General features: G+C 58.0%; 3 protein-coding genes across 5 annotated transcripts in view; 2 read left to right on the top strand and 1 right to left on the bottom strand.

The window, feature by feature from the left end:
- NDUFA2 (NADH:ubiquinone oxidoreductase subunit A2) overlaps window positions 1-986 on the bottom strand; it is a 346452-nt gene extending 345466 nt beyond the window's left edge. For all 3 annotated transcript variants that reach the window (XM_061456554.1, XM_061456555.1, XM_061456553.1), the window contains exons 1-2: window positions 842-986; window positions 631-737 (exon numbers count right to left, since the gene is read on the bottom strand). In XM_061456554.1, coding sequence (XP_061312538.1) covers window positions 631-737; window positions 842-942 — 208 coding nt within the window. In that variant the 5' untranslated portion in view covers window positions 943-986. The remainder of the gene's footprint in view (window positions 1-630; window positions 738-841) is intronic.
- Window positions 987-1005: 19 nt separating this feature from the next.
- On the top strand, window positions 1006-9305 carry IK (IK cytokine). The gene is made up of 20 exons (XM_061456556.1): window positions 1006-1097; window positions 1676-1742; window positions 1957-2049; window positions 2488-2547; window positions 3105-3272; window positions 3356-3470; window positions 3695-3765; window positions 3871-3917; window positions 4156-4319; window positions 4423-4531; window positions 5010-5049; window positions 5457-5682; window positions 6026-6044; window positions 6529-6609; window positions 6854-6932; window positions 7451-7508; window positions 7710-7798; window positions 8086-8194; window positions 8844-8878; window positions 9140-9305. Exons 1-20 carry the CDS (start codon window positions 1082-1084, stop codon window positions 9165-9167), a joined length of 1674 nt encoding a protein of 557 aa, XP_061312540.1. The 5' UTR covers window positions 1006-1081; the 3' UTR covers window positions 9168-9305.
- Window positions 9306-9463: 158 nt separating this feature from the next.
- WDR55 (WD repeat domain 55) lies at window positions 9464-12345 on the top strand. The gene is made up of 8 exons (XM_061457205.1): window positions 9464-9479; window positions 9819-10125; window positions 10214-10314; window positions 10379-10466; window positions 10601-10780; window positions 11195-11294; window positions 11741-11910; window positions 12015-12345. Exons 1-8 carry the CDS (start codon window positions 9464-9466, stop codon window positions 12328-12330), a joined length of 1278 nt encoding a protein of 425 aa, XP_061313189.1. The 3' UTR covers window positions 12331-12345.
- Window positions 12346-13326: the final 981 nt, after the last annotated feature.

Raw genomic sequence — 13326 nt, 5'->3', positions numbered from 1 at the left:
TCTCTGAAAGTTTCTAACTTACTTTTTTCCATCCCAGGTGGCATTAACAAAGAAAGCCATTACAGAGGAGCTTTTCTGCTCCTTCCTTGGCCTTTCCTAAAGAACGCAGTGAAAACACAGGAACAAGCAACCTTCCAGTATCTGAAGGGGGCTACAAGAATGCTGGAGAGGGACTCTTCATCAGGGACACACTGATAGGACAAGGGGTGATAGGTTCAAACTTCAACAGGGGAAGTTCAGATTGGATATAAGGAAGAAGTTCTTTACTATGAGGGTGGTGAGGTACTGGAATGGGTTGCCCAGGGAGGTTGTGAATGCTCCATCCCTGGTGGTGTTCAAAGCCAGGTTGGACAGAGCCTTGGGTGACACGGTTTAGTGTGAGGCGTCCCTGCCCATGGAAGGGGGGTTGGAATTGGATGATCTTAAGGTCCTTTCCAACCCAAACTATTCTATGATTTCGCTGTGTAAGGGTCCTAGAGGGGCAGGAGATCACAGCCACGAGTTGCGAGGCACCTGCAGAGCCCTAGATCCCTTTCCTGCCCCACACGAGGTCCCTACACCGCCTCTGAGCTTGCTCCTCGCACTGTCCTTCGCTACGGCCGCACAGCCGCGGACCGTGCTTCCACTCACCGAAGCGCGCCCAGAGCCGCGGCTGCACCCCGGAGCACTCGCGGATCAGGATGGGGAAGTCGGGGTTCGCCTTCTTCAGGGTCACGTAGTGCTGCTCGATGAAGTCTCTGCGCAGGGAGAGAAGGGAAGAGGAACTCGGGTCCCTGGGCTGCTCACCGGCCCGCCCGTGCAGCGGCGGCTCCAGCCCGGCTTCTGCCCCCGCCCCGCTCACCTGACGCCGCGGCTGCCCGCGGAGCGCTGGCAGAGGTGGAAGCGCAGCTCCCGGAGGCCGCGGCCCAACCCGCCCCCGATGCCCCTCACGGCCGCCGCCATCTTCCCTGCGCTCCCCACCACAACACGGGGGCGTGGCCTCGGCGCCCGCCTATGACAGCGCCCGCCGCGGGGTTGCTGGGAAGGGGAGCGGAGGTGTCGGGGAGCCGCGGAGGGCAGCGGGGATCAGGCTCGGGGCGCGATGCCGGAGCGAGACAGTGAGCGGGGAGCGGGCAGCGGGCACCGGGCACGGCGGGGCTCCGGGGCACCCGGCCCGGGGGGAAGGGGGGGGATTGACGGGGGTGGCAGCGGCACTTCCTGAGTGCGGAGCGGCCTGGCTCGGGGCGGGGCGGTGCAGGCCGGCCCGGAGCTTGGGGCCCCGGGGGGACGGAGGAGCCCGTTCATGGGCATGGTGAGAGGAGCAGCTCTGCCGGGGAACGGGAGCGGTGGCATCCCGGTGTGCGGGGATGCGCGGGTGTGTTTGGGGGTGACCTGGCAGTGCTCAAGGCCAGGTTGGACACAGGGGCTTGGAGCAAGCTGCTCTAGTGGAAGGTGTCCCTGCCCGTGGCAGGGGTTGGAACTGGATGAGCTTTAAGGTCCCTTCCAACGCAAACCAGTGTCCATGCGCCCTGGTGAGGCCACCCCGGCGTGTCAGTGGCCTGGGCTTGGCAAAGCACTGCCGGGGGGGTGAATGGTGTTTCGTTCCCCGTTCCCGAGCAGGGATCGGACTGGGAGGGCTGGAGGGGGTGCAGCCGTCAGGCAGACTCTGAGCGCTCCATTTCCTCCTGTTCTCCAGATGAACCGTTCTCCAACCCCCTGGCCCCCGATGGCCATGATGTGGACGACTCACACTCCTTCCACCAGTGAGTCCAGCACTGGGGCACTGGGGTGGGACTGGACCAGGGCTGTGGGGCCTGAGCCTGATTGCCTGCTCTAGAGGCTGGAGTGACTGCTGCTGCAGTGCAGCCTTTGGGCTCCCTCCATGGGACCCATGTCCGACCCCATCACAAACCCTCTGCCTCCTCTGAGGCTGTCAGAACTCACTGGGGGGTGACAGTTTCTGTATGTTCCTTGCAGGTCCAAGCTGACCAATGAAGACTTCAGGAAGCTGCTCATGACCCCGCGGGCTGCGCCTACATCTGCGCCACCGTCCAAATCTCGCCACCATGAGTGAGTAGGACTTTGGTTCACAGGACAAAGCTTTCCCTTGGGCTCCATCCCAGCCTGTCTCTCTTCCCCCTGTGCTCTGCAGTGAATTATCTAAAGGGACTTTTGCTGATGAATCTGAGGAGCAGACCTCACCCTTGCTCAGTGCTTGGATCCATGCCAGCTGTACATGTGTTAAGTGGAGAAACAGAGTCAGGACTGCTGTAAACAGAGGAGTCATATAGCTGTTAAGATGCTTTATGCGGGAGGCAGATTTAGGTTTTGTTTGGTGACAATTGGTGTTTTCCTTTCCTCCCTGCTGACAGAGTGGAATTAAGGAGGCTTGCGACTGGATTGTTCCCATCTTTGAGCATCTCGGTGCTCTGCTGTGTCGTAGGGACTGCTGTGTAGCTGCATGGGTTTGGCTCTGCAGACTATCTGTGATCTCTCACCCTTTTGCAGGATGCCCCGGGAGTACAACGAAGATGAAGACCCTGCTGCTCGCAGGAGGAAGAAGAAAAGGTAAATGGGGAAAGCAGTTCATCAGGGCTTGTCTTTATACATCACATCCCTCGCATGGGAGCAGCTTCTGAGCTCTTGGGCTACCAAAGAGGACCCTGAGTAGCCTGGGTTATTTTGGGGTTTTGAGCCAGGTAGAGTAAGAATCGCTCAAACTCAGTGTCTGTCACTGCCTGTGGGAGCAGATGTGGGATGCAGCAGCAGGGTGGGAATGGAACTTTGTATCTGGAAGAAGCACAAGAGGCTCTGCAGGTGTCTGTCAGGGCAGTAGCAGGCCATCTGCACTGGTGAGTGGTTTTGGGACACATCTGTACAGCTGGGCTGCTTTAACCCCTTCCCTTTAGAAGGGAAGACTGTGTTCCTCTTCAGTTAGACTCAATACAGCAGTTTCATCTTGTCTGGTGTCTTCCAGGTGTGTTGTGTCTCATGGTGCTTTAGGAAGGTTTTGGGGAAGGGCTTGGGAGTAGGACAAGCATGTGTGGGGCCTCAGGGGCTGTTACCTGATGGGTGCATCAAAAGTGCAACCGTGTCTCTAACCCTGAGCTCTTGGTCCAACCCAGCTATTACGCCAAGCTGCGCCAGCAGGAGATTGAGCGCGAGAGGGAGCTGGCTGAGAAGTACAGGGATCGAGCCAAGGAGAGGAGGGATGGTGTGAACAAGGACTACGAGGAGACAGAGCTGATCAGCACAACTGCCAACTACAGGGCTGTGGGCCCGACGGCAGAGGCGTACGTGAGCCTGTGGCATGGTCTTATCTCACTGTTGCTTCAGTGGGGCTGGTCTCGTAACTGGCTCCATTTGTGTCACACAGGGATAAATCCGCTGCGGAGAAGAGAAGACAGCTGATCCAGGAGTCCAAGTTCTTGGGTGGTGACATGGAGCACACCCACTTGGTGAAGGGTCTGGACTTTGCGCTCTTGCAGAAGGTGAGCACAGAGACCACCGTGCTGCTGCTCTGCCCTGCCCACTCCCATGGGCAGAGGATAGTAGCTGCCACTTACAGGGGCTTCCATCTTGTGAGTGTGGATTTCTCTTTCTGAGAAGGATCTCTGAAAGACTGGGGAGCTGGTGGAAGGGCTGGGCTTACTGGTTCTGATGGGCAGCAGAGGTGTGGATTGGTCTGTGATTATGTGGATTTATTTGTGGTCAGGTACGGGCTGAGATTGCCAGCAAGGAGAAGGAAGAGGAGGAAATGATGGAGAAGCCCCAGAAAGAAACTAAGTGAGTGGTTGAGGATTTGAACTCCTGAGTTCAGCTGCCTCCTGGAGAGGAGGATGCAGAGGAGACATGCTTAGCATAATGCTTGTTTCTTTTGTTTCTGTTCAGGAAAGATGAAGATCCTGAGAATAAAATTGAGTTCAAGACCCGTCTGGGTAAGACTGGATGGATATGGCTGTTCCCCACTTTGTGGTGTGTGAATGTGGGAGAAATCCTGGAGGGTGAATGAAAACCTTTAGTCACTGAAGGGGGAAAGGCTTGAGGTGCAGATGTCCTGAATTTGAGGGCTGGAGGAAACGTGTCTCTTAGGAGGTAATTGTCATATTTCTGATAAACTAAATGCATCACTATGGGCTTGTCCGTTGCTCTCTCACACCTTTTCCTCTCCCTCAGGTCGCAACATCTACCGCATTCTGTTCAAGAACAAGGCCTATGAGCGGAATGAGCTGTTCCTGCCGGGCAGGATGGCCTATGTGGTTGATCTGGATGATGAGTATGCAGACACCGATATCCCCACCACTCTGATCCGCAGCAAGGCTGACTGTCCCACCATGGAGGTACCCAGCTAGCATCCCGGGTCTGAACTGGCCTGAGCACGTCTTGCCAGGAGGGGTTCCCTCTCAAGGGAGTCAGATGCATCCTTGGGGACTTCTCTTTCAGGCACAGACCACGCTGACCACCAATGACATTGTCATCAGCAAACTGACGCAGATCCTCTCCTATCTCAGGCAAGGGACCCGCAACAAGAAGCTCAAGAAGAAAGACAAAGGTAGGAGCTGAGGGGAACCAAGTAGCAGGACTTAATGCTCAAAGCATATCCTGGAAGAATGAGGTGTGCTTTGGTTTGTTGCCTTCTTCTGTGCCTTGAGGTGATGGACTCAGAGGACAGAGATTTCCTAAGGCTCCCCATGCGCTTCAAATGTCCTGAAGGCAGGCTGCTCTGTGGCAGCTGGGACATTCTAGCTGTGAGGGTGCCTTGTGCTGCTCTGCTCTTCTTGGTTAAGACCAGGATGTTAAGACCCCAAGACCTGGTTAAGACCCTAAGTTCCTTAGAGAAGTGTCCCCTGCTTTGGAGAAGGAAAAAATGGTTTCCTGAAGGCACCAGATATGCTGTGGTAACTGAAGAGGAAGTTAGGACATCCTCCAGGCCTGCCACTTTTGGGGCTTGGGAGCCAGACTGGGGACAGGAAAGCAGTACCGGTGGCAGAGTGGATGATGTGTCTCTCATTGCTCTTGTGTCCTTGCAGGGAAGCTGGATGAGAAGAAGCCCCCTGAAGCTGATATGAAGTAAGTGCCTCCCTGTTCCAGGTTGTGGGGTCATGCTCTCTGCCTTAAGGAATGTCTTTCTGACCCACACCATCTGGAGAGGGCTGGGTTTAGTGTCTGTAGAGCGAGCTGCTTATTCAGATCTGCAGTTGGTAGGACAAGGCTGGAGGCAAGCTCAGTTCTGTTTGTTTCAGGCTTGAGGCAGGCAAGGGCTCTCTGTTGTCCTGGACCACAAGAAGCAGGTCCAGGCAGCAGAAGAGAGCAGAAACACAGTGATGCCTGTGACAAATATAGAAGCCAGTTCTGGTGGATGTCCTTAGCTCTTGGTGTTGATGCTACAGCTCCGTTATTAGGCTCCAGTTCAAAGGGAGGTGGTTGTGGCTTCCTGTCTCGCAGCACCCATAATGGACACTCTTTCCCGCTTCTAGCATCTTTGAAGACATTGGGGATTATGTGCCCTCCACTGCGAAGATGCCCCGGGAGAAGGACCGGGAGAGGTACCGTGAGAGAGAACGGGACAGGGACCGGGAGCGGGACAGGGATCGAGAACGAGACAGGGACCGGGAGCGCGAGCGGGACCGGGAGCGTGATCGCGAGCGGGAGGAGGAAAAGAAGAGGCACAGCTACTTTGAGAAGCCCAAGGCTGATGATGAGGTGAGCCTCTGCTTGGGAAGCCTGGACTGTCCCACCTGAACCCTGTGCTCTGGACAGTGCAGCCGTGGGGTTGGTGGGGTCACTGGTGGCTTTGGGTGCCTCTTGTTGTGCTCCCACATGTGCCAGTGTTCAGCTCTTGCTGAGCTCTGTCTGTCCAGCCAGGGGCTGATGGGTGGCTGGGTGCTTGTCCTCTCCTTCAGTAAGGCACAAGTGTGGAGCTTTCATGGTTCAGGTCTGTGTGCTTGCCACAGAGACTCTTAAAGCAGAGATCCCAAGTCATGCAATGCTGTCTTGCCTGCTTTCACCGCCCCGGGTGACATGTATCTCTCCCTTTTCCTTGCAGCCCACAGACGTCGACAAAGGTGGGTCAAGTGGTGTGGGTGTTTGAATGAGGCTGGATGTCTGAGGCCATCTGGGGCTGTGGGTTTCTGCTTGGCTCCCTAGGCTGCCTGAGCCCCCTGTTCTCCCAGAGATGGCTGTGGTGGAGGGAATTGTCTGCAGTGAGGGTTTTGGGGTGAAGAGTCTTGTGCCTGCAGGCTGCTGCATGACACCCTGGGTTGAGGGCCTGTGCAGATCCTTCCCTGGCAGCAGACCAGCTCAAACAACCCTCTTCTGGCTATAAGCTGAGGAGGATTTGGGGTGTTCTTAGACCAGCCCACACCTGTCTGTGCTCAAACTGATCTGCTTGTCACTGTTCTCCTGGCTTCTCTACCTCCTATGCAGCCTGTCCTGCCTGTTAGCCCATCCCAAAGAGTTTGTTGTGCTGAAGTGGGCTCTGCCCAGCCCCATGTGTGTTGTGGTGAGCTGTTCCTCCCCAGAACTCAGCCTCCTGCTCTCTCTACTCAGGACCCGGCTCAGCCAAGGAGCTCATCAAGTCCATCAATGAGAAGTTTGCTGGAGCCACTGGCTGGGAAGGAGCAGAGACATATCCTTTACTGTCTGCCAGCCTGGCCTTGCCCAAGCATGGCTGTGTGGCTGTTCTTCCTCTTAGGGAGGGCTCTTCTTCCTGTAGCAGAGAAATGCCACCCAAACCTTACTGCTCATGTGCCAAATACAAGCTCTGTAGCCTCTGGTTTGGTTCTGTTGGGGCAGGACATGGCTGTTGTGCTGTCTGTGCTCGGCCTGGAGCTGTAAGGCTTCATGGTGGTGCTTTCCTTGACTATTGTCACATTGAAGAAGCCAGAAGACAAGAAGCAGCTGGGGGACTTCTTCGGCATGTCCAACAGCTATGCCGAGTGCTACCCTGCCACGTAAGGGAGCAGCAGGAGGCTGTGGGTTGGGAGCAGGGGATGCTGAGGGGCTGTTGTTCTCTAGCAACAAGAACTTCAACATCAGCCCCACCAAATGTTGGGAGGAGGAGGTCTGGCTTTGTATAGGGTTGCAACCTACTGTTAAAATGATCCTTGTGTCTTTGGGTTCTGGCAGAAGTGGGTTTTTCTTATCTGGTCTCTGCTATAAGTGGCTGCCTGGAGTTTGGTGCTGGGGGAGGCTGAGGTGGTTGGGGGTCTGCTGGGTTCCCTGGTCAGTCACATGCTCATTGAGCTCTGGCCACAAAGAGGAACAGCTTTCAGCCTGCAGTGTCACCTTAGGAGCATTTGCAGTCTTGGGTGCTCTGTGGTCCAGCTCACTTGCAGGGCTTGCAGCTGAGGAACTTCTCTCTAGTCCAGGAACTGTGTTCAGTCTGAGGCCATGACAGACCTGGCTTTAGGTTCTCACCTGTGACCCATGGACCCACTCCAAGCCTTTTGCTTGCTTTGCTTTTTTATAGAATGGATGATATGGCTGTGGACAGTGATGAAGAGGTGGACTACAGCAAAATGGATCAGGTATGTTGGGACCAGGCAGTGAACTGAGCATCTGCGCAGTATCCCACTGGAGAGAAAAGCAGGCAAGTGTGGAGGGGCTGAATGCCCTGGGGCTGGATGTTGGGTGTGTTTGGGGTTTGCTGATTTGCTGTGTGCCTGGGTGGGATCTGGCATCCCAGTTTGCAGCTCAGGAGTTGGCTCTGAGTCGTTCTTTCTCTGCAGGGTAACAAGAAAGGACCCCTGGGCCGCTGGGACTTTGACACCCAGGAGGAGTACAGCGAATACATGAACAACAAAGAGGCTCTGCCCAAGTGAGTGCAGCCCTTGTGAAGGGCTGAGCAAGGATTCTGGTTGGGGGGTGGCTGTGGTGGCCAAACCTGGGTCCTGGGGGAGCTGAAACAGAAGAAGGGTGTTCCCTAGGGAGGAGCTGTGAAGCCTGGGGCCTGGTGGCTTTTCTTTGCTCTTAGGATCACTCTTGAGGCCTCCTGCCCAAGTGGCTGCTTTTAGGGGTCCAAGCCAGTGCTGGGGTACAGGCTCATGGCTGGGGCAGGCTGTGGATCCCCTACAGATGCTGAGCTCTCTCTTGCTCCTTCCCCAGGGCAGCATTCCAGTATGGGATCAAGATGTCTGAGGGACGCAAGACCCGTCGCTTTAAGGAGACAAATGACAAGGCAGAGCTGGACCGGCAGTGGAAGAAGATCAGTGCGGTGGGTACCTGGTGCTGGGCTGTCATCGGGTCAGACCATGAGCTCCCACCTCATCTGCCCTCACTGCCCTGGTCACAGCTCCTCAGCCCCTGTCCTGGTGTGTGTACGTGCAGCAGGGCTGGCTCTCTAGAAGCTGGATTTGCTCCTTGCAAGAGCATTGGGCAAAGATCTGGGGCTCCAGGACTGCAGAGGCAACTGGAGCTGCATTTGCAGCTGTTGCCCTGGGAGCAGTGCCAGCTGGGGGCTTTTTGCTCTGGGCTCTACAGTAGATGAACATATCCAAAACTGGCAGCTCGGAGCCATCCAAAGGGGCTTGGAGGGGACAAGGCATGTGTAGTGCCTCCACTTCCTAACCAGCAATGCTGGAGCCTGTGCTGGCAGCGCGAGCTGGTCATGAGCACCCTAGCAGCATGGGATGGGCATGAAGAAGGTGAGAACAAAGGGTCTTTGGTGGCCAAAATGGAGCAAAGGAGGAACAGGCCTATATTCTCCAGACTTTGGGCAGCTTGCAGACAATTTCGGCTCACCTCAGTTTGCTCTGACCTGGCTACAGCTGTCCTTGGGTGTATCTTGCACCCTTCAGCCCCTCTGCTGTGGCTGTGGGCAGCCAGAAACCTGAGGGTAATGGGACTTTGTGCTTTCTCTGCAGATCATCGAGAAGAGGAAGAAGCTGGAGGCTGATGGGTAAGTTCTAGTAGCGTCGTCTCTGCTCTTGGCTCAGGGCAGTGCTGGGGCTTGACTGGCTCCTGGCACCTCACCCAGGGGCTGTGGGGAGCAGAGATTGCCCCAGTGGCTTACAGCAGTGGGGCTGAGAGGAGAGTGGAGAACATTCAGTCTGTTCAGTGTGCTTCTGCTCTGCTCAGCTTAACAGGACCTGGGCAGGGGAGTGTGATGGATTCTCTGCCCTGCATCCTCACCACCATCCTGCCCCTCTGTCTCTTCCAGGGTTGAGGTGAAACGTCCCAAGTACTGATGTCTCCAGTATCTTCTCCTCCAGCTCCTGGAACCTGAGCCTGCTGGCTGACCCTGAGCTTGTTGGTGTGCTGTCCTTGTCCCCCATATCCTCTACTTTCTGCTCTGGGCTGGGCAGCCTGTGCTTTGGGATGAGCAGAGGCTCTTCCCTCCAGTGTCTGCTACAGCCCTGTGCCGTGTAAATGTTGTTTGTAGATGTAATAAAACTACATTAACTTTGTGTGAGCAGTTGTTTGAGGGGGCAGAGTGACAGTGCCTGGGCTCCCTTATTGCATCTACACAGCCCTGTTGGCTCTCATGGCCCGAGCTCTAGGTCAGCATTTTGGGGATATCCCTGGTGAAATTAGCACATAAACTGCTTTGGGGGAGCAAATTCCAGATGAGGAACCTCTCTGTAAGTGTGGCTTTAACCTGCCAGAGGGGAGACTGAGATGAGCTCTTAGGCAGAAGCTCTTCCCTGTGAGGGTGCTGAGGCGCTGGCACAGGGTGCCCAGAGAAGCTGCGGCTGCCCCATCCCTGGCAGTGTTCAAGCAGCTCCACGAGAGGGCGCCCTGCGGCGGCAGGTGGGCGGTGCCATGCAAATGAAGGGGCGGAGCTATGTTAACGAGCCCCGTTCTCCCCCGGCCGCCATGGCGGCACCGGCAGAGGTGAGCACGCGTGCGGCTGCGCGGCCCCGGCCCCACCGGCCCCGGCCCCACCGGCCCCGGCCCCGGCCCCACCGGCCCCGGCCCCACCGGCCCCGGCCCCACCGGCCCCGGCCCCACCGGCCCCGGCCCCACCGGCCCCGGCCCCACCGCCCCGCTCTGCACCCCCCAGGAGAGCGCGGAGCCCGCGGGGAGGGAGCCGCGGCTGCGGGACACCCCCGAGGACATCTGCTTCGAGGCGACCGCCAACGCCATCGCCCTGCACCCGGCCCGGCCGCTGCTGGCGGCGGGGGACGTGGACGGCGATGTCTACCTGTGAGTGAGCGGGGCCACGGCGGTGTTCGGGGGGTCCCGTGTGCAGGAGCCGCCGGGCAGCGGCCACTGATCCCGGCCCGCTCCGCAGGTACTCGTACTCCTGCACCGAGGGGGAGAACCGGCAGCTCTGGTCCTCGGGGCATCACCTCAAGTCGTGCCGGGACGTGGCCTTCTCCCAGGACGGGCAAAGTGAGTGCGGGGAACGCGGGGTGCGGGGGGCACCGGGACTGCGGGTGCTGATGTCGTTCCCCAGAGCTTTTCACCGTGTCCAAGGACAAGTCCATCCATATCCTGACGGTGGAGGAGGGACGGCTGGAAACGCGCTTCCCCAAGGCACACAGGTAGGTCCGGGGGGCGTGGGGCTCTAGGTAGCGATGTCCCCTTCCATCCTTTGCCGGAGCCGCGCAGGCAGAGGCTGGAGCATCATCAGCGATGTGAGTGTGACTGTGCTGCCGTGGGGCCGGGGTCTCTGCAGCTCGGCCCTCAACTGCGTGCTGCCCATCGATACCAACGTCTTTGCCACGGGCGATGACAACGGGGCGCTGAAGGTGTGGGACCTGCGCAAGGGGGATGCAATCTTGGAGGCCCGGGAGCAGGAGGAGTACATCAGCGCCATGGCTGTGGATGGTAACGGGAAGCTCCTGCTCACTGCCAGGTACTCGCGGCTCTGCGGGCTCCCGCATACCCACAAAGCTCATAGACTCACAGCCTGGTTTGGGGTGGAAGGGACCTTAAAGTTCATCCAGTTCCAACCCCCTGCAGAGGGGGAAAATCCCCTCCCTGAGCTGCTGCTCATGCTCTGGGGGTGCAGCCCCGTATGGGGGGGGGTGGTGCCTGGGCTCCAGCACACACTGAAGCTGGGTCATGGGGAGCTTCTTCTCACCCAAAAACCCCAAGTCCTTCTCAGGGCTGCTCTCAGTCCTATTTCTGCCCAGCCTGTATCTGTGCTTAGGATTGCCCCAGCCCACTTAGGATTGCACTTGGGTGTCCTTACGTCCTTCCCTTAGGGCTGGGGATGCACCCTGCACCCGGTCCCATGCTCACACCATGATGCTTCCATCTCCCACAGTGGTGATGGCACCCTGGGTGTCTTCAACGTGAAGAGGCGTCGCTTTGAGCTACTGTCAGAGCCGCAGAATGGGGACCTCACGTCTGTGGTGCTGCTGAAGGTTGGTGCTTGGCCCTGCCATGAAGCACGATCATACATTCGCAACTGGTTTGTGTTGGAAGGGATCATAAAGCTCATCCAGTTCCAACCCCCTGCCATGGGCAGGGACACCTTCCACTAGAGCAGCTTGCTCCAAGCCCCTGTGTCCAACCTGGCCTTGAACACTGCCAGGGGTGGGACAGCCACAGCTTCTCTGGGCACCCTGTGCCAGTGCCTCAGCACCCTCCCAGGGAAGAGCTTCTGCCTAAGAGCTCATCTCAGTCTCCCCTCTGGCAGGTTAAAGCCATTCCCCTTGTCCTGTCACTACAGGCCCTTGTCCAAAGCCCCCCTCCAGGTTTCTTGTAGGTCCCCTTAGCTATTGAAGGCTATAAGGTCTCCTGCAGATCCCTCTCCATGCCCTGTTTTTTTTTGTCCTGCCTCTGCTTTACCATTCTCCATCTTGCCTAGAGGGGAAAGAAAGTGGCCTGTGGCTCCAGCGAAGGCACCATCTACCTCTTCAACTGGGACGGCTTCGGGGCCGCCAGCGACCGCTTTGCTTTGAGGGCTGAGTCCATTGACTGCATGGTCCCCATCACGGACAGCATCGTGTGCGTGGGGTCCCTGGACGGAGTCATCAGGTCAGGGGCGTGTGTGGGGTGGGTGTGGGACGAGATCAGCCCCGGCCGGTCACAGGCAGAGGCTGTGATGGACCAGGATCCCCACAGCTCCCCCCCCTCCGCAGGGCAGTGAACGTCCTGCCCAACCGCGTGCTGGGCTGCGTGGGGCAGCACCTCGGGGAGCCCATCGAGCAGCTGGCGCTGGCACCGGGCGGGCAGCTCCTGGCCAGCTGCGCCCATGACCAGAAGGTGAAGTTCTGGGACGTGTCGGCGCTGGCGGGGCTGGTGGTGGACGATTACCGCAAGAAGAAGAAGAAAGGGGGGCCCCTGCGGGCACTCAGCGGGAAGGCGGTGGGCAGTGGCGAGGACTTCTTTGCCGACCTGCGGGATGAGGCTGAGCCGGAGGCGGCACCAGGGAGCGACAGCGACAGCGGGGACTGAGGGGATGGGAGCGCAGGGTTGTAACACGGTGTCCTTGGGCTGGGGGCGTCCAGGCATGGGGGATGTGGCTGCAGTCCCTGGTGAAAGGGTTCCGGGGTTCAAGAGTGAGGATCCCTGGTGGATGGAGGGGCTGGGTCTCAGATGGGGTGGGAGACATGGATGGGGATCCAGCCCTGGGAGGGGAGTGTGGTGTGGGTGTAGGAAAGTTGGGGTTTGCTGGTGTATTTGGGGGTCCTGGGATGGGGAGGGGAAAGCAGAGCATAGCTCAAGGGGCTGGAGGGTGATGGGGTCCTGGGGTGCCTGGCCAAATGGGTCCACCCCTTACCCGAGGCCCTGCCTGACCCTGCAGTGCTGTCCAAGCAGGTGTGTGTTCTCTTTTGTTAATTAATTTATAGATCAGCTCTACTGCAAATAAACCCAGTGCCTTTCAGTTCCTAGTGCCTTGTGCTGATGTTATGGCTCACCCCAACTTCCCTGGCATCCCTGGTACATCCAGGACCTGCCTGTGGGGCACTGGGGATAGAGATGGGGATGGCTTGGGGGGGAGAGCATCCTGTGCCTGGGTGCCCTGAATTGTCACAGGCAGTGGTTGGTTCCTGCTGGGCAGGGGGGGTGGTGCAAGCTGTGAGAGCATCCAGGGCATGGGTTTTAAACTGAAACGGGAGGCACTAGGAAGCTCTTCCCTGTGAGGGTGCTGAGGCGCTGGCACAGGGTGCCGAGAGAAGCTGTGGCTGCCCCATCCCTGGCAGTGTTCAAGGCCAGGTTGGACACAGGGGCTTGGAGCAAGCTGCTCTAGTGGAAGGTGTCCCTGCCCATGGCAGGGGGTTGGAACTGGCTGAGCTTTAAGGTCCCTTCAACCCAAACCTGTCTGGGATTCTGTGATTTATCACCAACACAGAGTCCAACCTGCCCCAGTGCAAGGCAGGGACCTACGAGCCCACAGGAGCTCTGGGAAGCAGACAGGTGCCCAGAGCCAGTCAAGCCATACCAAACGGA

The sequence above is a fragment of the Pezoporus flaviventris genome, unplaced genomic scaffold (assembly GCF_033815535.1).
Source record: "Pezoporus flaviventris isolate CSIRO_AGI_PZ_B2104156 unplaced genomic scaffold, CSIRO_AGI_Pfla_v1 ptg000023l, whole genome shotgun sequence".
Classification (NCBI taxonomy): Eukaryota; Metazoa; Chordata; class Aves; order Psittaciformes; family Psittacidae; genus Pezoporus; species Pezoporus flaviventris.
Note: the sequence above shows the minus strand (reverse complement) of the source record. Positions and strands in the feature narration are given on the sequence as shown.